This window comes from Pelodiscus sinensis, chromosome 27 (assembly GCF_052426305.1).
Source record: "Pelodiscus sinensis isolate ZL-2025 chromosome 27, ASM5242630v1, whole genome shotgun sequence".
NCBI classification, from domain to species: domain Eukaryota; kingdom Metazoa; phylum Chordata; order Testudines; family Trionychidae; genus Pelodiscus; species Pelodiscus sinensis.
Genome location: NC_143078.1, coordinates 2,655,840 through 2,677,308, shown reverse-complemented (window position 1 = coordinate 2,677,308; position 21,469 = coordinate 2,655,840). Strand labels below are relative to the sequence as shown.

The following is a 21,469-nucleotide window of genomic DNA, read 5'->3' as shown; positions in this document are numbered from 1 at the left end:
TGTGGTTGTGACAGTGTGACTGTAGCCAGTGGGATAGTCTGGGACACCGGGGCGCTGCTCTGGGAGCTGCTGTAGGTAGCTGGGAGGACCGGAAGAGGGCGGGTGTGTCTGGGAAATCAGAGGTGACTCAGGCAACAGGGCAGGGCTTCAGTGAGACATCAGCCCAGTCTGGTGTGGATCGTGTAGCCGCCCAAGCGAACACACATCAAGGTGTGAAAAAATGGTGAATGGTAGCTGCCAGGCAGCTGCTGGGAAGGAGGCAGAAGCCCCTCTCTGGGCACCCCCATCCACCTGCACACCTGCTGACTGCTGTGTGTGTCACTCGGTACCAAGCCAGGGCTGGTGGCTGCTCGCAGCCAAGATACTATCAGCGAGGTGTCCCAGCAGCCCGGGGCCAGCCAGCCCACGGGTGTTTGCCTTCCTCACCCCGGGAAACTCCTGTCAGACTTCTCAGTGCCTTTCCCGGCAGCCTGCCGCCCTCCCCGGCAGGGCTGTTGACACACGGGGCCCGCTGCAAGCAGGGGGGCTTTGATCGAGATTGGAGCGAGGGGCAGAAATTGGGCCCGGATAGATTTGCACGGCAGTTGTTTCTCTCTGACCCCTGGGCCTTTCTTGGCACACTGGGCCGGCACGCAGCCACGCAGGATGAGCGCGCGCTGCTGCCACAGGCTTTGGAGTCAGCGTGGCCAGGCGCTGCCCCGCACGGGCCTGGGGCCACTGTAGAGAAAGCACCGGCCTGGTGTGTGATGGCGCCGCTCGCCAGGCCAAAGGCTGCCCTCGGTTTCCATGACAACGGGCCCAGCGCCCCGGGCCGTGTGTGTGGGAGCAACACTAGCAATGAAGAAATGGCGCCCACATTTCAATGAGCCGCTCGCCCCACCTCTATGCAGCAGCGGCGCAGAGGTGTTTCTGCCTTCGAGCCCTTCCACCTCGAGCACCCCATCATACACAGACCGGGCGCTGGAACTCTGCCCCAGGGGAGGGCCATAGCCGGCAGAGGGCACGGACACCAGCGGCAAATGGGAGGAATGGAAGGGCCTTTGGGACTAGGTCCACATAGCCACGAACTTATTGCTGTTGAACCACAAGGCCCAGTACAATCCTTGCATCTTAGAACCTACTGAAGTCAGAAAACTATCAGTTCATGCACGGCTAATATAGCACGTGTTTAAACTCAGTCTCGCCAACTTACATGGTGGTATGACCTAATAGTTCCCTGTAAGCTGAGCAGTTGAGCCTCTCCCCCCCCCCCCCCGCCCAGGAGAGATTCAGGTGCCACCCACAACTGGTAGCATGTGTCTACTGGTGCACATCTGCACTTGGTGCACATAAAAAAAATTATTCTGCACACGGATGGGGGAAAAATTAGAGGGAACATTGCTAGTGGCCCCCCCAATCCTGACCTGGTCCCATCATGGGAGGTGCGGTACAGAGAACAAAGAAGGCAGGCCCTGGCCCAAAGGCCTGACAATCTAATGGGCAGTAGCTGGTTGCAGAAAGCAGTGTTGGCTGGTGGTAGCAATGGCTGGGACAGTGCCCAGAGAACTACACCAAGGGTCACAAGGGGGTGGTTTCGTTCCCAGACAGTGTAATGGACCCTGGCTTCCTCCCCACAGGTTCCCTGGGGACAGCGGGTCGTGTGTGCAATAAGCTGTCGCGTGGGACCGACGGCTGCGAGGTCATGTGCTGTGGCCGGGGCTATGACACCACCCGTGTCACGCGAGTCACCAAGTGCGAGTGCAAGTTCCACTGGTGCTGCGCAGTGCGCTGCAAGGAGTGCGAGGACACCGTGGACGTGCACACGTGCAAAGCACCGAAGCGGGCCGAGTGGTTAGACCAGACCTGAGGAGGAAGGAACCCAAGAGGGGACAAAACAAACTTACGCAGGACCTGGGCCCCGTGGGCCTGGCATTCTGGGAGCTGTAGTTCAGCTGCATGGCTTTTATTTAATTCGTTCTGCAAAGCACTAAAGACAGGACTACATTTCCCAGGAGATCCCGTGGACCCTGCCAACTTGCTCCGCAAAGTTATTCTCTTCCCTAGGAGTTTGCAATCATTGCTTACACTGTGAAGCATCCTCTGCCCGTTGTCGGCTTGCAAAACGTCAGTGCAGTCCTTACGAACTTGAGACTGCTCAGTGGTACGTGATTGACTGAGTATCCCTGCACGGGCTCCAGAAAGAATTTTGTTACTATACATTTAATTTCACTAGCAAAACAAGCCACAAAACAACCATCACCAATCTACGGCAAAATCTGAAACCCTTGCGGAAAGCTCTTTGCTTTGTGTTTTGGCAAGACCCAACACAGGAGGCTACAAAGCCCTAGGCAAGGCTGACGGTCCCCACTGTTTCACTCAAACAGACCCAGCGTGTTAATGCCTGGCTGCACTATAGACATAAGCTGAACAAGAGCAACTTTTGGTCAGTGGACTTTTCTTCCTGCTCCTCAGTGAAGATGACAGGTGGAGTTGCAAACTGTCAACCAAAATCTGAATAACTGCTAGAGGAAAAACTATAGAGAGAGCTCTATACAGAGAAAGAGAGCAAAGAGACTGTGAAGAGACTGGTAGGTTTTAAAGTAAACTAATATAACAGTGGCTCTTTGTGAAAGTCATGTGTATGTTGTGTATACTGCTTTATTATTTTAAGATAAAATCCATTATAAACCTATATCAGAAACCAATGCTCTTTGCTTGGTGCATTACTACACATGTGACAGGGAGCAGGAGTTCTGTGCAGGCTGCAATACAGAAGCCCTGCTTCCCCACTCTGCTTAAAGCATTTAGGCTGGCAGATGGTGCAGTCTTCCAGTGAGATTTCCACCACAACCCCTCAAAATGATCGTTCTGGACTTGCCACCAGGGTGGTCAATATGCCAGGCATGTCCCACCGGAACAGAGCAATGGTCCATATGCTTAGAGGCCTGCAAATCCGCGGAGACCCCGGATTATATCCATTAGCCTCCACATCTTCTCCAAGGTGCTAAAACTTCCACGTTGCCCAAAATGGAAGTTGATAGAAAAAAATATTACCCCCCTCCACTCACATAGGGCCGTCACCCAGACGCAGACTATGTAGCTGCGTAGGGCACCTGAAAATCCCTGGGTCTTAATGTCCATCCACCCACCTCTTCCTGTCTCTGGTCTGCGGCTCTGCTCCGTCCGGAGAGAAGCTAGTTAACTTATGAGTGACACAGCCTGACAGAGCTCTTAGCAGCACATCGACCCTGTGAAAGAGCCATTCAAGTGGTATTGATGCCACGTAACTGGCATTCGTCAGCCTAAGTATACACGGCCAATTTCTGCTGTACCATGTTAGTCGACAGGACCGTAGCTTATTTGCTTTAAAGATATTTCATTAGTGTGGTGCTGACGATTATAAAATCACATCTCTAAAAAATCATCCCCCATGCCCGGCTGCCATTGGGCCTAGGGGCCCCAGGAATCCTAAGGCCCGCCTGCACACACACATCCCTCTCCCCCCACCCCGCCCTAAATGGAGCCTGTTTTCCACACAGGAATTGCACCAGCTACCCATGTTTCTCAATACGTACAGTTCAATTGGCACAGCCTCGGCTTGCAGAGACTCTAAGCTTGGTTTAAGGGTGCTTTCCTTTGCTGCGTTAGCCACTTGGAACTAGTTTAACACTTTCCTGTCAAATGGGTTGCACCAATGGAACTAATCTGGTTCAGAAACCAGTTTAGCTAACCCAATGTAACTGTTGCCTATAGACTGGGCCACCAGTTGTGCTGTTCAGCTCTTCATAGTACACACTCTTGCCTGGACTGTATTGTTGCATAAATTGCTAGTTTCGTCCCCTGGAGGCTAGTTCAATTTGCCTCAAGAAGAGAGTCACACTTTCAGGCTGGGTCCAACTCTATTTTATTGTTTGCAAACAAGTTCTGCCCAGGAGCTCAGTGCTCAAAGCAGGGTCAACCTTGAGCATCGCCTGAGCTGACACTTTTATAGATTTCACATTCTTTCTGGTCAGCATGTCGCAACGTGATTGGTCACTGCAAGTTTACTCAGTTCCCTGGCAGAAAGTTAAGCAGCTTCTAAGACACGTGCAATCAGCTAAATGATACGTGCTGTTTCAAGCTTAAGCAATGGAGGGGAAGAAGCACACTTAGTTTTTACTACAGTATTGTGCCTTAGGAGTGAACTACAATTTAGTGTGTCTGATATGCATTCCTCTCCTGCCTGGTGGCTTTGCAGTACAGGCTGACCCTTGCTAGTCCGGCACTCTCTGGTCCTGAAACATCCGTGGTCCGGCATGATTCGAGTTAGCCGGATGCCCACTGATCCTGGGTGTGGCCAAGTTTCCTGCAGTCCCGTAAAGTTTGTTTACAGCCACCAGTCCTGGCTCTCAATGTTCTGTGCTGCTATTTAGCTTTAATTTACCCCTCAATGTCTTCTAACAGCCCAGTAAGTAGTAGCAGTGCTGGTGATGCTGCTAGACAGTACTGATGTCCTGGGGTTCAGCAAATTCTCTGGTCAGGTTCTAAGGGTGCTGGATTAGAGAGGTTCCACCTATAATGTATTTACTGGGCTCTGTGTGTTGTTAGATTTGTTTCACTTTATACATGTCCTCTATAAAATGCCATGACACTGAATCAAACAGTTAGGATGCCTCTAAATTCTCCTCTACGTTTTTCTTCCTTATTTGCCCTGAGGCAATCCTGCTTGTTGAAAGGCTGAGAAAAGTGTCGCTGGGTTTCCCATGCTCCATCTTCCTGCTGAAGGGCAGGGGAGGAAACGGTCTGCCTGAACCTGGACCATTTCATGGCACGTTTGCAAGGGTGTCATAAACCTAAAGCAACGGGAATGGAATCAGACTTCCCTGGAAACATGGCCTGCCGGTTTCCATGGCAATGGTCAATTCAACATTTACATTTCTCAACTGCAAAAGCAAAAAAAAAAATTTTTTTTGCGAGGCTCCTTTTTTCTGTACCTCTTTGTACTGCTCCCATGCCTAGGAGAGCTGGGGAAACGGATGATTAGTCTGCGTGCAGACAGCAGGGGGCTGAGCCGAGCATCAGCAGAAGGGGGGGCAGGGAGGGATGAAAGTAAAGGGGTTTTTTATTATTTTTTCACCAGGCCTGAGCAGTGTTTCTGGGTTGGGAATGAAGCGCCCGCCCCAGACTGTGAATTCACCTGCTCTGCCTCCAGAGTTAGGCTGGAATAGAGGGGGAGGCAGCCTGGGAATCTAAGCCGTTTGCTGGTGGACCGAGCTGCTTCCAGGTGGAGAAGGGGCTTCCCTGCTCTCGCGGAATCCTTTTCCTCTGGGCAAGGGAAAGCACGGGAACGTTCACCAGAGAGCCGTGTGTGCCATGCACTGGCAAGGGCCTGGAGCAGTGCCAGGCAGCGCGGGAGGAGGCGTTTTGTGAGCACTACAGACTGGTACTGCCCAGGCTGTATCTGCAGCGTGTCTCCAGCCCTGGCTGCACTCCTGCGCTGGATGACATTGCTTTCACCGTGCGCTCTGGGTTCCCACAGCCCACAAGGCTGGCGCCTCCTAGCACAGACATGCGCTCTAGGCCCGCAGTTTGCAAACCTTTTTTCTCATGACCCAGTTGAAGAAAATCGTTGATGCCGTGACCCAACAGAACAGAATGTGACTGGAGTGTGGGCTCCGGGAGGGGGGGGGGGGCTGAGGAGGAACTTGGGGGGCGGGGGGCAGGTAGATCAGGGCTGGGGCAGGAGGGACTTACCTTGCGCAGCTCCTGGTCAGCAGTGCAGTGGTGGGGCTAAGGCAGCTTCCTGCCTCTCCTGGCCCTGCAGACCTGGCTGCGCCGCTAAAGCAACCAGCAGAGGTTCCCAGCCCATGGGAGTGCAGAGCTAGTGCTTGGGGCAGGGGCAGTGCACGGAGCCCTGTGCACTCCCCTACCAGCACCTAGGAGCCGGCCTGCTGCGACCCCTTCTGGGGTGCAGCGCAGTCTGCAGTGCACAACAGGCAGGGAGCTGCCTTATCCCTTCCCTCTGCTCACCTGATCCCCCTGCAGCAACAAGACCCAGCACCTGACATTCCACCACCCGGTACTGGGTCACGACCCGCCGTCTGAAAACCGCTGCTCTAGGCAAAGTCTTTCCTAAACCTTGCTTATCAAGTCCAGACAGAGGCAACTGGTGCTTGCGGGGAAAGGGCTGCAGGGAGGGCCCCTAGAAGAACAGGGAAGGGGCATGGGAGGGCACCTCATTTACAATCAAGGTTTTGGCAGGGACACAGCACACGTCTGGAGCACTACTACGAGGCACCTCGGAGTCCAGATTTTAAACCTGCTTTTGCCCAGCAGAGGCAAAAAGACGGAGGCACTCACTGCTGCGGGGCCACTGTCCTGGGAGCACCTCTTTACCTAACTCTGGCCCTCACAGCCAGCAGAGAGGGGGCAGAAGAGGTTACAAGAGGCATTAGCAGGGCCACCAGCAGCTCCCAGCCGATGCTGGGTCTGTTTGTCGCCGAGGCTCCGGGGCCTCCCCCTGGGCTGCCAGACCCCTCTGGCTTTCCAAGATTATGCAGTTGGCACAGCGGTTTGTTCCCTTCCAGAGGGCGTTGGTGGAATTCCTGCAGGCGAAGGGGAGGAAAAGGATTTGCACTCAACCCAGGGCATTTCAAACCTGCTCACCAGGCCAAGAGCTAATCCACCAGGACGAGTGCTCCTCGTTTGTCCTCATTGCAGCCCCACCTGCCCTCGCACTGAGACAAAGGAAAAGAGAAGGGGGGAAAAAGCAGCTTTGCAGGCCATCTGCCTCCCCTCTCCCTGGGCCAGGTGCACTCACGGGCCAGAAAGGACCCCAGGGCCATCGGAGCGGAGGAAATGTTGCTTTCTCTGGCAGCCCCTCAGGGCAGGCGCCTCTGGCAGAAGTGGGGCTTTGCGGGTTCACAGCCCCACCTGATGAATGACAGGGCATGTGCAGCATCTTGCTCGTTCATCGCCACGAAAGCCTTCTCTCTGGACGTGGGCGTCCAATTCTTGAAAACAATGGAGCAGGAAGCCTCTGAGCATCATCCAACAGAGCTGGCAGGCTGCCTCGGCCCCTGGGCTCACTGGCTTTCCCTTACTGGCTGCACAGCAAGGCTGTGAGGTTAGCCAGGAGACGGCAGCACGACACAGTGTGAAAGCAGCTGCAAGGGGCAGGTCTCTCGAGCACTGGGAACTGTGGCCTTCCCAGCCCTGCGCGATGGGAAATTAGAAGGACACAAGGCCATGGATTAAGGGGGCCTGTTAGAGAAGTGGCTAGTGACCCCTAGTGAGATCACGGTGGCCCCATTGTACTGGGTTTGCATGTACCTAGTGCAAGACTGTCTCTATCCCCAAGGAATATATAGTCCTAAATAAACCAGACTCACAGAGTGGGAAGGGCATACTTGCCGCACAGCACAGGTGGGGAACTGAGGCTAAGTGACTTGCCCAGGATCACATGGGGCAGTCGGTGGCAGAGTTAGGAACTGAAGCCAGAGCTCCAGAATCTCATCCCAGGGCCAACCTGCCTTTCTGGTGAGGGTTTAGGCATGGCCGCAAAAAACACAAGTGTACAACTAGACATGAATGAACCCCACCCCCCCGTCACTGCCCACGTGTGCTTCTCCAAGGGATGTTCCTGGAGACAGAAGCATGGGAAGAAGCAGCCTGTGACAGAATCATGATTTCCAGGAGCTGTTCCAGACACAGGGCCCAGTCCTGGCTCCAGAAAGCTGACAGTGCACGTTAGATGCCGGCTGGGGAGGGTGAATTGTTCTGCACAATTAGAGAGCACGGTGTTTGCATGAGGGGCGGACAGGGCTGTCACTCCTCTGCCGACAGTCACACACATAGTGAGCTGGGCAGCAGTGTGATGCCCGAGGGCCGGGGAGAAGGCAACCTGAGCTCCCGCACTCAGTGCACTGGGGAGCTCGGAGGCATTTCGGATGAGCTGTGCTGTTCTGAGGGCACGTGGCAGGGCACAGAGAAAGTGAGCAGGCTGGTGTGTGGGCAGAGGCTGCTCACTGAACCGGTGTTGGAATACACCTGGCACTTCCCTGGGTTGGGTGGGGCTGGCGGCATAAGCAGAGGCACCTAACACCGACTCACGTCCCTGGGAGCACAGAATGGGATTGTGGCCCAGGGAGTTAGCAGCGGGCTCCCACCTGGCTCTGCAACCAGCTTGCTGTAGAGCCTTGGAGAACTCCCTTTGCCTCTCCGCCCGCCTGTGACCACCCGGCTAACGTTCGCCCGCTGCTGTATCAGCAAAGAATGAACTGACTTGCTAACGAACGAACGAGCAATTAGAAATCAGGTGGTTTCATGGAATGACCTTCCTGTGCTTACTGGGGAGACTTTCCATTTGCAGCTCTAACGAATTTCCAACCTCCCTACGCTCTGCTACACCCGGGACCAACTCCCCCTCCATTCACAAGCCTTAGAAAGTGGATGGGTTCTGTCTAGAAGAGCTTCCTGAGGCTGGAGTCTTGTCAAGGGACACTCGGTTCCCCTCACTAACAGAGGTCCGTGCGAAGTGCATGGAAGCCTTCCATGGGCCATCATGTGCTAATGACCTGAAATTCACCAAGCCGGGTCTGAGCCAAAAGACGAGGTGCAGAACCCACGGCTGTGTGGGTTTTTGCATGGATGGCTGTGAGGCTGAGACTCTGGACAGGACATGTGGTGGGGATGGATAGGAGGTAGGAGGCAGGGCTTAATTCGTGCCAGGGCTGAGCCCCAGCCCCTCCGGCCTGGCATTTCAGAGCCCTGGAGAGCCGCCCCATCCATTGGACGCATGTGGGTAGCTGCCCCAGGCCCTGTACTCTTAGGGGCCCCGCAGCGGCCGTGCCAAACGTCGCGTGGATGGGAGGGACGGGGGGTTTATGAGGCCTGGCATGATGTGCCAGGAGGAGCTGCCCCCCTCCCACCACCTGCTCCACCCTGCCATGCTGCCCTCTGCCGGCCGGCTGCGCTCGGCTTCTCCACGGCGGCAGGAAGCAGCGAGCTCCAGCCCCGGGGCAGGCCACTTCCCACCGCTGCAGAGAAGCGAGGGCTCTGGGTCACACGGCAGGGTGGAGCGGAGCAGGCTGCTGTGCAGTTTTAGCTCCTGCCACCTGCATGGTGAGGGCAGGGGGTGACCCCGGCCACCACCGTGCCAGACCCTCTGTAATCCCGGCCACTTTGCTCAGGGGAGGGGGAAAGGAGGCAGGGATGGGGGCAGGTCAGGGCCTGCAACCAGGGGTTGCCCTGGACCCTATGCCCATCCCCGCCTCATTTCCCCTGCCCCTGAGCATCCCTGAGCGGGGGTGTTGCTCCAGGCCCTGCAACCCTCTTGGGACGGCCTGGTCTCCAGGCTTGGCAATTCATAGCCCCGGCCCCTCTGGACTTGCTGCAGCCCCTCTCATTACCAATCAAGCCCTGGTTTGGAACAGCCGACTCCTCCAAATGGAGGGCATGGCAGGGAGCACAGAATTTTCTCCCTCGGGAGCCGGGCAGGAGGGCGTGTCGGCACTGAGCCCTGGCACGCGTCTCGTGGACGACATGGTGCTAGTTACAAGGCACGGATGGGCCAGGTCCATCACAGGCATGTCAGGAAAGCCCAGGGCTGCTCCCAGCCTGAGCGCACTTCTCTGCTGCCATAAACCATGCTGTGCCTGTTTGTGTGCGCGCAGGGACACAGGCAGCTTGGCTGACCTACGCCTGCCAGCAACCACGAGCCGTCACCCCGAGAGGGGTACGCCCGTGTGCTAGCCAAGCAGGCCTGGGGGCCACACACATGTGCTCCCTCAAGTCCCAGGGTCAGATGGCATGGGACCCTTTAACTAACTCTTGCATACCCTGCGGTGAGCCATGTGGGAGGACTTTGCTTTGTTTTCCTCCAGCCAGCAAGTCGGTTCGTACTGAGCATGAGACCCGGGAGGCTGCCCCAGAGAGCCGCAGGGGGTGGACACAACCCTGGAACTTCAGCGGATGACTCAGGAAAAGCGAACGCCTGTTGTGGGATGGACGACAGCAGGGACTTGCTGAGCCCAAGCTGTGGTGGCCTCATTCAGAGTCTATCAAGAGCAGGGAAAAGCATCACTGGACCCAGCTCCAGGGATGCGGCTGGAAATTCACCCAACAAACAAGGAGGCAAAGCCTGGAGCAATGAGACCCCTCCAGAGAGACATGGGAACCCCACGGAGAGAGTCGAGGAACCCAACGAAGGAGGGCAGAGACTGAGGGCACATGGCAGCCTCTGGACGCTGGCTCGGACGCTTTCTGAGCTTTACAAGGCCAGACTGAGGGGAAGAGGCTCAGAGGGAGAGGCAAAGCAGCACTAGAGGCAACCCCCCACCTACACAGCCGGAGGCAGCCTGAGGCCCTGGTGGGGCAGCCAGCGGGGGCGAGGGAGCAGAGCGATGGGCCGGGAGGACAGACGGAGTGGGGCCAGAGGACTGAAGGTGGGAGTGGGTCTCTGCTGCCGCTGTCTGTACAACCCCAGAGTGGAGGGAACAGGCAGTGGGTTTCTCCCCTGCACCCCAGGGGAAGCCAGCGGCCCAAAGGAGATGCCAGTCTGTTCTTCTGAAGTGCCCCTCCATGGAAAGCTGAACCTGCTCAGCCGCTGTGGGGCAGGACTTCCCCCTGCACCTCTCCTCGGCTCCGCTTCTCCCTGTGCCTTGCCCTCTGCTCCCCCGGACCCCCGCAGCCTGGGAGATGTCCAACTTGGCGCCGTACCCCAGGGCCAGAAACTAGCCAACTGGGGAGTGCTGCTGCCCGCCCCCAGCCCAGAAACGAGAGGCTCGATTCATTTACGAGGGTGAGAATCTGATAAGAGCATCCCCCTCCATCTGGGGAACCGAGCTCACTTGTTAACCTCTTCAGCCCGCTGGTAGAGACCTGGGAGCCAGAGAGAGGCAGGCCCCCGCCCGCTGACCCCTCTCCAGTCTATTCCTGGAGGTGTTACCCATTGCTGCCCAGGAAGAAAGAGGACCTCTGGGAGGGGGGTGTATTTAACAACTGGAAGACAAATAAGCCCCAGCTACCGCTGCAGAATTACAGCACCAGCGAACAATGTGCTGCATTCCTCCGAAGCCCTGTAGGAACCCAGTGGCCTGCTCTCAGCCAAAAGAGGTACCAGACACCAAGAGCTCCGTAAGCAACCACACAGAGCCCCCGAAGTGCAGAAATGAAATAAGTGAAAAGCTTCGCGTTCCATAGAAACCAGCCGTTTGCACCTTGTTATTAATGGGCTTGCCTGCGCCCTTCGACCCCGGCCTCGCTCCGCGTCTTGGCACCTTCGCAGCCATTCCAACAGGAGGGGGTGGGGAGTAACGAAGTGAGAGGGAACGAGGCTGCGGCCCAGCGGCCCCTGGGACATCTTGCACTCAACAGTCAGGGCCAGGACAGGGCTTCCCCCGCACCCGCATTGCCTTTGCACTGTGCTCCCCCTTGCCTCGGTTAGCCGTGCATTCCAGCACCGGCCCCCTCCCCCTTATTCTACAGGGCTGCGATGCTGTAAAGAAATAACCAGGAGCCCTAGCTCATCAAGGGCCTTCCCTCTTTGGAGCACAGACCCCAGGGACGTGAGGTCGTCTCATCCAGACCCCGCTACCCAGAAACATATTGCTACCCTCAGACTGCCACATCAGTAGCTGCTTGCGGCCAGTGGAAATTGTTTTCATCACAGGCTTTCTGTGACCGAGGTGGCAGGAGCAGGAAGTGCTCAGGTCTGTGCAAAGGGGCCCAAGGGACCGAACTTCTAGCAGAAACTGGTTTCTTTCTCTGAATCGCTCACTGAGCCAGGCCTCCATTTAAAAAGGGGTAACCCCCACAGGGATACTGTGCTCCCCAGCTGTGTGTGAAATGGGCCTAAGGGAATTGGTACCTGAGCTCGCTGGCTTTCAATGGATTGTGGGCACTCACCTCCTACAGGTTCCTTGGGAATCTACGTTCTAGAGACGCCAGCAGCTGAAAGTCTGTTGTCAGACAGGTGTGACTCATCGTCGTGTGTAAAAGGCCCAAACTGGCAGAGAACTTAAGAACTGGAAGGCAAGAGCCCACAAAGCCTAGTGAACAACCAACCTGGCACTACTGGGAACAAAGGCAGCTCTCGGCCTCCTTTCAGCCATTTCCCTCATCGCTCACTGACCCTGACTTCTAGGCTTGAGCTTGTCTGGGGCTACTAAGTGTACAGGTGGCAAATGATGGGGGGGGGGGTAGCCCTGAGGAGCTGGGGGTTTTGGAGGTTGTGTTGCTCTTTCCTGAAATACTCTTCCATGGCGCACATGGCGAGGAGATGTTTGTTTCCCCTGGATAGCCAGCATGACCCACCCCCAGAGATGTGCCTGTGCGTATGTGCAGGGACTTGGATGGCACGGCTCAGGTGCTGGGACGCTGCTCGCAAAGGGCCATGGAAGGCTACCGCAGAGCTGCTCCCTCATTGAGAAATCTCCGAGTGCCTTGGAAAGGCAGGCTGATTTTCACGGCCCAGCGAGTTGCTAGTATGGCTTTCGGTACAAGCCCACCCCCTTGCTGTCAGTGTTATGTCAAGGGGAGGACAGTGAGAGAAAGCAGCTCTTGGGATGATACATGGGAGGCCGTGCTTCATTTATTACCCCACACAAATGCTGGAGAATGTTCAGCTTTAAAAAGCATTAGGTTGGTTAGTGTATGGGCCCCCGTGGACTGCCAAGTGAAATTGCATGAGCACAACATGCCTATTAATCACTGCAATGATTCCACAGTGAGAAAAGGCCCCAGTGGCTTCTATTAGCTGGAAGGAAAAGTTGAGCCAATTACCTACCAGTAGCTGGATAACTCCAAAATTTTGTCAGTATCTTGCTCTAGATCTCCCCTCTTGACTCCTCCTGAGTGAAATCTCAGCAAAGGCCCCATTAGTGCAAATGGACAGTAGGAAATAAAAATGCTGCGTCGTGGCTTCTGCCTAAGGGGAGGGAAGGGTGTCTCAGCTATAACAGTGGCATAAGAGGTACTTACGGATGGGAGTGGTTCAGAGTTCTTCAGTAGCAAATTAAGGAAGGAGCTGGCTAATCCATGCTCATTCTCCTGTATCAGGAGGGAATGATGGGGCAAATTTGAACAGTAGGGGAAAACATCCCTTAGCAAACTGCACTGCCACTGCATCGGATCAACTTCAGACCCTGAATTTGCTCATCTGTTGCTTGGCTGAGACTTGAGGCTGGATTGAGGGGCTAGTGGGAAGGGATGCTTCCACACGGTCAAAGGTTTGGCTAATCATCTGCACCATTTAGAGCATCCCATTCTCCTCACATGCCCCAATAAGCACCACGCACCAAGAAATAGTCAAACGACCCGCGAGCACCACTCTCCTTTACTGATCTGGGTTTGTGTGTTGGCAAATGGCAACATCAGGCTATGCAGCAGGCGGCAGCTTCTTCTGCCATTAGCCACGCTGCACTTGGGTGGCAGTAATAAGAAGCAGTGAGAGAGAGGAGTCCACTGGGTCCCCACAGTCTGAGGCCTGTACTCAGGGATCAGCAACAAGTATCGTGAGTCGCCGCATTCCTGAGACCTCTGTGTAGTGGCTGAACTGTGAGGACAGCAGCCTTGTACAGCCTTCCTGGGACCCCAGAAGGGTACATGAGATGTCATGAATAGACACTTCCCCCAGCCAAAAGAAGAGACCTTCACATTTACTTGTTACATTTCCATTACTTTCATACATCCACGGGCAACAGTTCATGCGATTTTGTTTCCCAACAAGGAAACAAGGAGTGACAGAGACACAAGCCCTGTAAGAAAAAAAAAAAAGGCAATTTCCCCCTAGGATGTGTCCTTTTAATCGTCCCAAGCCATGCTGCTGCCAGGGACCTACTTTGGCAGGTTCTTTTCACTACTGAACAGTGGCAAGCCACGTACGTGTGCGATCCCTCTCAGGAGTGCTCCAAGTTTTCACACCTCGCAACCAGTGGATGCTTTGCTAGGCCGTGTCTTGGAGCTGCCTTCAGGAGTTCCTGCCTCACAAAATGACTTCCACGCATGTACCTCACGCATTTTGATGGCACTTTAAAAGGCCATTTTAAAACCAGTTCATTTTGAAAACAAAGGCAGAGCAGTTAGCAGTTTAACCAAGAACAAGATGAATACTGAACCCAGACGCTTTTTCCAAGTTTGCACAAGGAAACTAAGGTGTAACACAAGCCTATGCCATATGACATAGCAGGCTACTCATGCTGCTTACTGTACCTGTTGTGTTCCCCCCCTCTGGGACACCTGGCATTGGCCACTGTTGGAAGACAGGACACTGAGCTAGATGGACTTTAGTCTGATCCAGTCTGGTTGTTCTTATGTACAGTGTAACCTGTCAAACTGCCACTTAAAGGGACAAATTCAGCTGCCTCACAAAAGTGGCCTCCTGATAGAGGTGCAGAACCGTACTCAGCCCTTTAGCAATGCTTAAACCCAGAGGCTGGCCAACGAAGGTATCACTGTTTGGAGACCAGAAGGAAATGCCAACACTGAAAATATCTGCCTGATTTATTGTATTCTGTAGTTTAACACAGAGAACGTAGTAGCTTCAACATGTACAACTGGTTCAGGAAGCAAACAAGTTATCGTTCAACAAAAACATTTTCTTAAATAATTACAGATCCGAAGGCCAAACAAGGGATTTGGTTACTTTAAGCACCATTAACAAGATGGAAGACAAGTTTAAGTAAGGCAGCTGCTCTTCCTTTTGTTCCTCTAGCTGCCAGATCAGTGCTCCATGGCCCAACAGGAGCTGGTGGTAATGTTCCTGAGAACTTATTATTGTGCAAAACACATTCCTGTCAAATTTGGGTCAGCTGATGCCAGAGACTGGATGGCATGAAGCGCTTAATCTTTTCCATAATGAAACTGAAGGGTGAAAGCAGCATCCCAAAGAACTAGAAGAAACAAAACAGAAAAAGTTTGTGCCTGAGTTAAAAAGGCAGTGGGATATCTCGCATCATTGGAGCACGAAGGCAGAAATCCCAAATTTTTCTTCTGATCAAAACCAGGCTATGTCACTCTTCGTGCCGTGCTGCCACTATGAAGCAGAAATTAATACTCGTACCAGTTTACACTTATCTCAGAACCTCAGTGCATGTCACAAAATATTGAACCCTCAACTAAGGATGTTAAGTATTGGGTAACTGACTAATCGAATAATGAATGCATTTTGCATCCACTATTTGATTAGATGATAGGGCGCCTCTGCCTTTGAAGGTGAAAGCGCTACATGGAGCCCAGGGTCAGCTGGGGATGGATGCTGGGCTCCACGCAGCACTGCCGCTTTAAAATACTGTGAGGAGCCTGACACCAGCCTCCCTGCAGTGTTTCAAAGCAGCAGCACTGCATGGAGCTTGGTTTCCACGCGGTGCTGCCATTTTGAAACACTGCGTACAGTCTGAGGACACCCCAGCTGGCCCCGGGCTGCACGCGGCTTTTCAAAGTGGCAGCACCCCGTGGAGCCCATGGTCTGGCCCCAGGCTTCAAGCTGCGCTGCCACTTTGAAATCCCCCCTCCACATCCCTCCCTGCCCCCTGCGGCTGCCTCTTTCTGATAGAGGCAGCAAGGGAGGGGGAGCAACTAGTTGACTCTCCTGTCGACTATCCAATAAGCATTTGCTAATCAAGACAGTCGACTAGTCCTTCACAACCCTACCTCCACACTTCTGTGACCTAAGTCTCATTCCCATTTTAGAGATGGGCAAACTGGGACAGAGGTTAAGTGGCTTGTCAGAAGTTGATGGGACAATGACAGATCCTGGCCTCCAATCCTTTGCTTCAATCCCACTGCAACATTTGCTTGGATGATGCTCATTGCTATAGTACAGTCCCAACAAGGAATGGGGTGACATCCAAAGACAACCTATAACTTTGGAAAAAAAAACCTTATCCTACACTGGAGAGTCTGACAAACCTATTAAAATCAAGAGAAGTCAGAGGAGAAGCTGAAACTCAATTGAACTCACCCCACTGTGCTTAGAGATGGTGCTGTCTGCTAACAGCTGGATGGCAGAATGCTGGGGGCATATGTACACCAAAAGAGCCACAACACCTAGGCACACCAGGATGAGTTACAATGGAGTTCCCTCCTTGTTTTGAATCTTCCTGCTGCTCTGTTACATTCTGCCTCTGATGTGACTCGGGAAGGCTGGGGGAGGAATGTGGCCAGCAAGCAGCTCTTAAGCCACTGATTCAATAGTATAAATACAATCTAACAAATAGACAGTGCTCAGAGATGCAGTTCATATTCTATAAACCACAAAGACTTTTCTTCCCCTCTAACCCTGCCCTTCTCCCCCAAATGAAGTTTGGTTTAAAATAAAATGTGAGCTATTCTCAAAAGTCAGAGAGCCCAGAGCTAGGACGGATACCTTATCCTCACACAAACCACGTTTTTCCATGAGACAGAGTTAATGACTGAGTTCTCCAGGCTTCACTTTGGCTAGCCGGACTTGTATCATAACCTAGTATTACATTTAAAAAGGCTTTTAAAACAGAACATTTACATCAAGCTGCACTTTTCATTGTACTACTTCCTACGCCGCCTGGGTGCTTGTGGAACCTTCATATTAAGCCCATGAATTAAGATGTAGATTAAAAAGGCAAGAAACCTTTGCTCTTGGCGTTGACACACACAACTTGTGACAGGAAACGTCAGAATTTTTTATATGAAGTGAAGAACTATGATCATTACACATTGGCACAAACAATGTACATTTTCTCTTAGATAAGCAAAAACCTCAAGTGTTTACAAACATGAAAAGTTCAACAGCTGAGTAAAAAGTTAATTCTCCAATTTCACTTAATGAGCCTTCAGACAATGGTAGGGGATTTGTTCAGAGAGTAAAGCAGATTGTCTCAGAAACATAGGGTTTGCCACACTGGGTCGGAGCAATGGTCCAATGTCCTGTTCCCCACAGTGGACTTACCAGCTGCTTCAGAGCCCCCAGCAATTAACCTTCCTGTGGGTAGCTATGTAATAACCTGGCCACAGAGAAAGTTTATTTCTAATCCCATCCGAAATTGGCTAGGTGGCATATTTAAAACAAATCTCCTCAAACCCTTCCTTTGGTTTTGTGAACTCATATTTACATTATTGAGTGACTGTGTTACTAAAAGCTCCACAAGGCAGGGGCTGCTTTACCATGGGTTTGTGATGTACTCAGTACAGTGGGGCTGCGTTCTGTCTGGAGATTCTGGACGTGACCACTGTATTGCTACCCATGCATAAGAAACTAATAATCTCAGCAAGATGTCCTGGAGTACAGGTAATCTGATTTACAAAGTGAGACTCACTAAAATGACAGACAACCTGCTTTACCTCAAACATAAAATAATTTAGCTGGAATAAATCTGATGCAAATTGATGGCAGCTATTGTAGCACTCTGGAGTATCCCTCCATTTGGCAGGATTTGATTTCATTTTTTGTAATATAATTTCTATGGAGACTATCGATGATTATTTTTAAACACTTTCTGGATTTTATCTACAGTATTTACATTTTCACAGTTGCAGGAAATTATTTAATGACAGCAGACACTGAGATTCAAATAACTGAAGATTTACAATCATTAAAACACAAATGATCAAAATCACATCAAAATATACCAAGTAAATACCCTTAAATCAAACTAATAAGTTTTCAAGCAGCTATTGTCTTATATTGCCTCTCTGTACGTTTTGATTCTTATCGACAAATATTTTTCGTTGGTTGGTGTATATACTGTGAAATTGATGTGTCGTGACACTTACTGATAAAAATCAAGTCCCATTGCCTGAGTGTATTTAAGACTGCACACATTAACGAGTCAGGAACTTGCTTCTACAAGTGCATTCACACTTTTGAAGGCCCCACTCATCACAGACGCAGACTGTAACGCCAGAAGGGGATCATCATGATCATTTAGTCTGACCTCCTGCACAGTGCGGGCCACAGAACCCCACCCACTCGCTTCTGAAATTGGCCCATAGCCTCTGGCTGACTTGCTGATGTCCTCAACTGTGATTTAAAGGCTTCATGTTACAGAGAATCTACCGTTTTCCTGCAGTTCATACCAGAAAGTTACCCAGGCCTCATAGTGCAGAGGAAGGTGAAAACACTCCGAGTCTCTGCCAATCTGACTTGGGGCAAAATTTCCTCCCCAGCCCCAAACTGGCAATCGGTTAGATTCTGTGCATGTTAAATAGACCCACCAGCCAGATACTAAATTCAAGCACTAAACTGTGAAAATATGTAAACCAGGACTATTAAATTCAATAAAAGTAGTATAGGGCATCCCCGCTATATGTGTCCCCCGGGCACTGATGCTTGTAGGAATGGATGTGTTATAAGTCCTCTAATTCCTCGCCCTTAAATCACACAACAACAAAAAACAATTTGCGCAAATGGAAGTCAGCCGCAGAAAAAAATTCCCTGCTGTAAGTTGTTTCGCTATAAGTCCGAGTTTTTTGCACGTATCTTGGACTTATAGTGAGGATGGCCTGCATTAACATTTGGGCTTTTATGAAGCATATAATTAGTTATACAGAATCAACCAGCTGAAAACAATGGTTTTATTAAAATAATTTACTCAATGAATTACGATATAAGAAAAGAGATTAGGGTTTACATTCACCTACAGCTTAATAGTAAAAAGTCCAGGTATTACATACACCATTCTACCCCACCTACCACGTGCGTACTTGTGTGTCTTGAATTTCTTAAAACCCCATCCTTGGCATCACACTTCACTATGATTAAACCATTCAAAATGTCTGTTACAGAAAAAAAAGTTTGAGCAATGTCATAAAAACAAATGCACAGCTGTATTATGATTTACCTTGAATTTGGATTTTTCCATTCAAAGGAATAAATTCAAGGCAGTTAGACCTTTATGAAGGTATAAAAATAAGATATGTAATATTCACAGTATTGTGGCACATTTATGTTTAGGAATAAAGACATTTTAAACACTCGAGTATGAATAAAGAGATAATCCTGGACTTTTCTAAATAGCAGAAAATCAATAGCTGTATCTTTGTATTCCTGATATTAACGTTAGTGGGTTGTTGTACAGCTGACAAGTTTTACTTTGCTCACTGCAAAGAACACACCCCTAAAAAACACTACATTTCTACCTTACTGTTATTAAAACTAAAATATCACTGTGTGGCAAGATCACGTTTATTTTTCCCCTTTCAGCAGCAATCTGCCACTTCACAACCTACATTTTTCAAAAGGGACCTTTCCAAATTCACAAAGTTTGAAACAAGTGACGTTAGATTAAAAGTGTGTGAAAATTTAAAAATTCGAGCAGACCTCAACATCCCTTTTTATTCTGATGAAACTGTGTGCCAGTTTTCTAGCTGAGTTCCAGTTACATACAAATATATGGCATTCTGCTAGAATATAACAGACCTTCCTATGTGAGGCACTGTCTCCTTGCTGAAATTTAAGGAAATCTGACCACATTTCGGATTCATCTGGTACCTGAAGAGACCAAATTGTGTCTAGATGGGCAGACATTCTACTGTTTGGCTCATCATTAGTTAGAACACTGGAATGCATCAAAATTAGCATTTTCTTTACATTTCAATGAAAAAAGCAACTATTTTGTTGAAACTGTGAATAAAGCAAAGTTGGGTGGAAATGCAAGAAAAATTACACAGGCCGCTTAGAGTTTATAATAAATGACATACATTCTTATTAAGTCTCACAGTCCCCCTTTACGAATGGGGAAAAATGAGAGACTGGCGAAAGGATTTACTTAGGGTCAAATAGTAAAGGTAGGGCAGAATCAGGTTTTCAACTCCCAGGTAATGCTTTAACTAGTAGGCATTCTTCCTCCAAAGGAACCCTTTCCATTGGATATGGATAACTCGTTGGATTCATTTTTTTAAAAGAATCAATATGTTCTGAACAGCATTTTGAAAAATTATTATTGCACCCAGGCAAGGAAAAGAACACATCCAAAGATAAGGAAAGCCAATACAATTTCTGTGCTTTCCATGGGGGTGATCTGTTGTCCGCTGCCAGTAGAGACACGGAAGCATGGCTCACATTCGTCTTTTCAGCGGAACAGTGATAAGGCCATCCCTTCCCACAGAAAATAAACACAATGTGAAGCACTGCCAAATGAGAAAGCCAGGCTAGAGCAATTGCCCATAGTCACCAACTTTCCTCTTGATGTTCAAATTGCCTGTTTCAAATTGCAGAGCAAATGTAGTGCACACACATTATATATTTTGGTTGAAGAAACTCAGCAGAGAGAACTTCCCCAAGCGATTCTCTGTTAGTATAACATTTGACCTTGTATCTCTTTGGAAATCAGACAACTTTGCTAATGCAGTCCTCAAAGAATTAATCAAGCAGATAGTTAAGACCCTGGTTGCCATGAAGCCAGCCAATTATAAGCAGCACAGAAATTTGTCACTGGCATGTCCAACTACATTTTCCCACATAAAGATTAACAGAACAGGATGAAAATGGGGCCCCACTCTCAGGCCGGCATAGCTTGGACACCACAGAGCAGAAATGTCAGCAAAACATGGGTTTCATGAGAACTTAGTTATGAACTTTTTTGTTCCATTTGTCTCATTACCTGAAGTGCTATACAGCAGGAAGCCTGACTCTCTCATTCGTAAGTTATTTGAGGCTTTTCTAGTTATGAAACAATGATTTAATATGTGTTCAGTGGCTCTGTGGTTAGTGCTCCATGCTACCATAGGAGAGGCATGCTCCAGAGGATGCCAAGCACACTGCAGCATGTTTTTGGTTTTCTTATTATTTCTGTGTGACGGATAAGCAGGGTGGCAAGCAATTTGTAGGACTCCGTAGCTTTCCCTCTTTTCTAGAGCAGCACATCCAATTTTTGAGAGCAGGAAGGAAGGTTACCACGATGTGTAACCTTATATGGGCCTGCCAGGGAACAGGAACAATGAAGAGAAACAAAAGATGCAGGTGGGAATAATCTGTTCTCTGGGAACATGCGAGATACTCCACATAGCACATGTCTAAGTGCCTCAGAGTGTGCTACAGAAGAGAGGCAAAAATCCGCATTTCACAAGTAAGGGGAACTGAGCATAGTGAATTAGGATCAAAGGCCACGTCCAGTTTCCATCCTGAGGCTGATACTAGCAGAGCGTGGGGCTTCCTTAAGAGAGAATGGATTTGCTTGCAGTCACCCAAAAGATCAGCAGCAGAGCTGGAATAGAAGCATCCTGAGTCCTGGCCAGTGTCCTGTCCACTAGACCCCTTTCCCTCTATTCTATATTGGTTTCAGATCATGCTCACCATGATATCTGAACACTTTCCAGAAGCACACTAAAGCTTCGTCTACACTAAGAAATTTAAAACGCAGCCACAACAGCACTTTAAACAGAAGTTTGGCCACGGCATTGCCTCCATGAAGGGAGTGGCTCCCAGCGCCGTAGCCTGGTTAACGCTGGCGCTTTACAGCACTGTAACTTGCTGTGCTAGGGAGGGTGTGTGTGTTTTTTCACAACCTTGTGCATTATAGTGCCAATGTAGATTTGG

The 21,469-nt window shown here is 50.6% G+C and overlaps 2 protein-coding genes across 6 annotated transcripts in view; one reads left to right on the top strand and one right to left on the bottom strand.

The window, feature by feature from the left end:
* The window catches only part of WNT2B (Wnt family member 2B), a 32,968-nt gene extending 30,297 nt beyond the window's left edge, over positions 1-2,671 (top strand). Inside the window, exon 5 of the mRNA XM_075910078.2 lies at positions 1,617-2,671. Within this exon, the coding sequence (XP_075766193.1) occupies positions 1,617-1,846 (230 nt within the window). The 3' untranslated portion in view covers positions 1,847-2,671. The remainder of the gene's footprint in view (positions 1-1,616) is intronic.
* Positions 2,672-14,442: 11,771 nt separating this feature from the next.
* ST7L (suppression of tumorigenicity 7 like) overlaps positions 14,443-21,469 on the bottom strand; it is a 47,110-nt gene continuing 40,083 nt past the window's right edge. For all 5 annotated transcript variants that reach the window (XM_075909954.2, XM_075909957.2, XM_075909953.2 and 2 more), the window contains one exon: positions 14,443-14,849. Coding sequence is in view for 3 of the 5 variants with exons in the window: in XM_075909953.2 (XP_075766068.2) it covers positions 14,754-14,849 (96 nt within the window). In the remaining 2 variants the exon portion in view is untranslated. The remainder of the gene's footprint in view (positions 14,850-21,469) is intronic.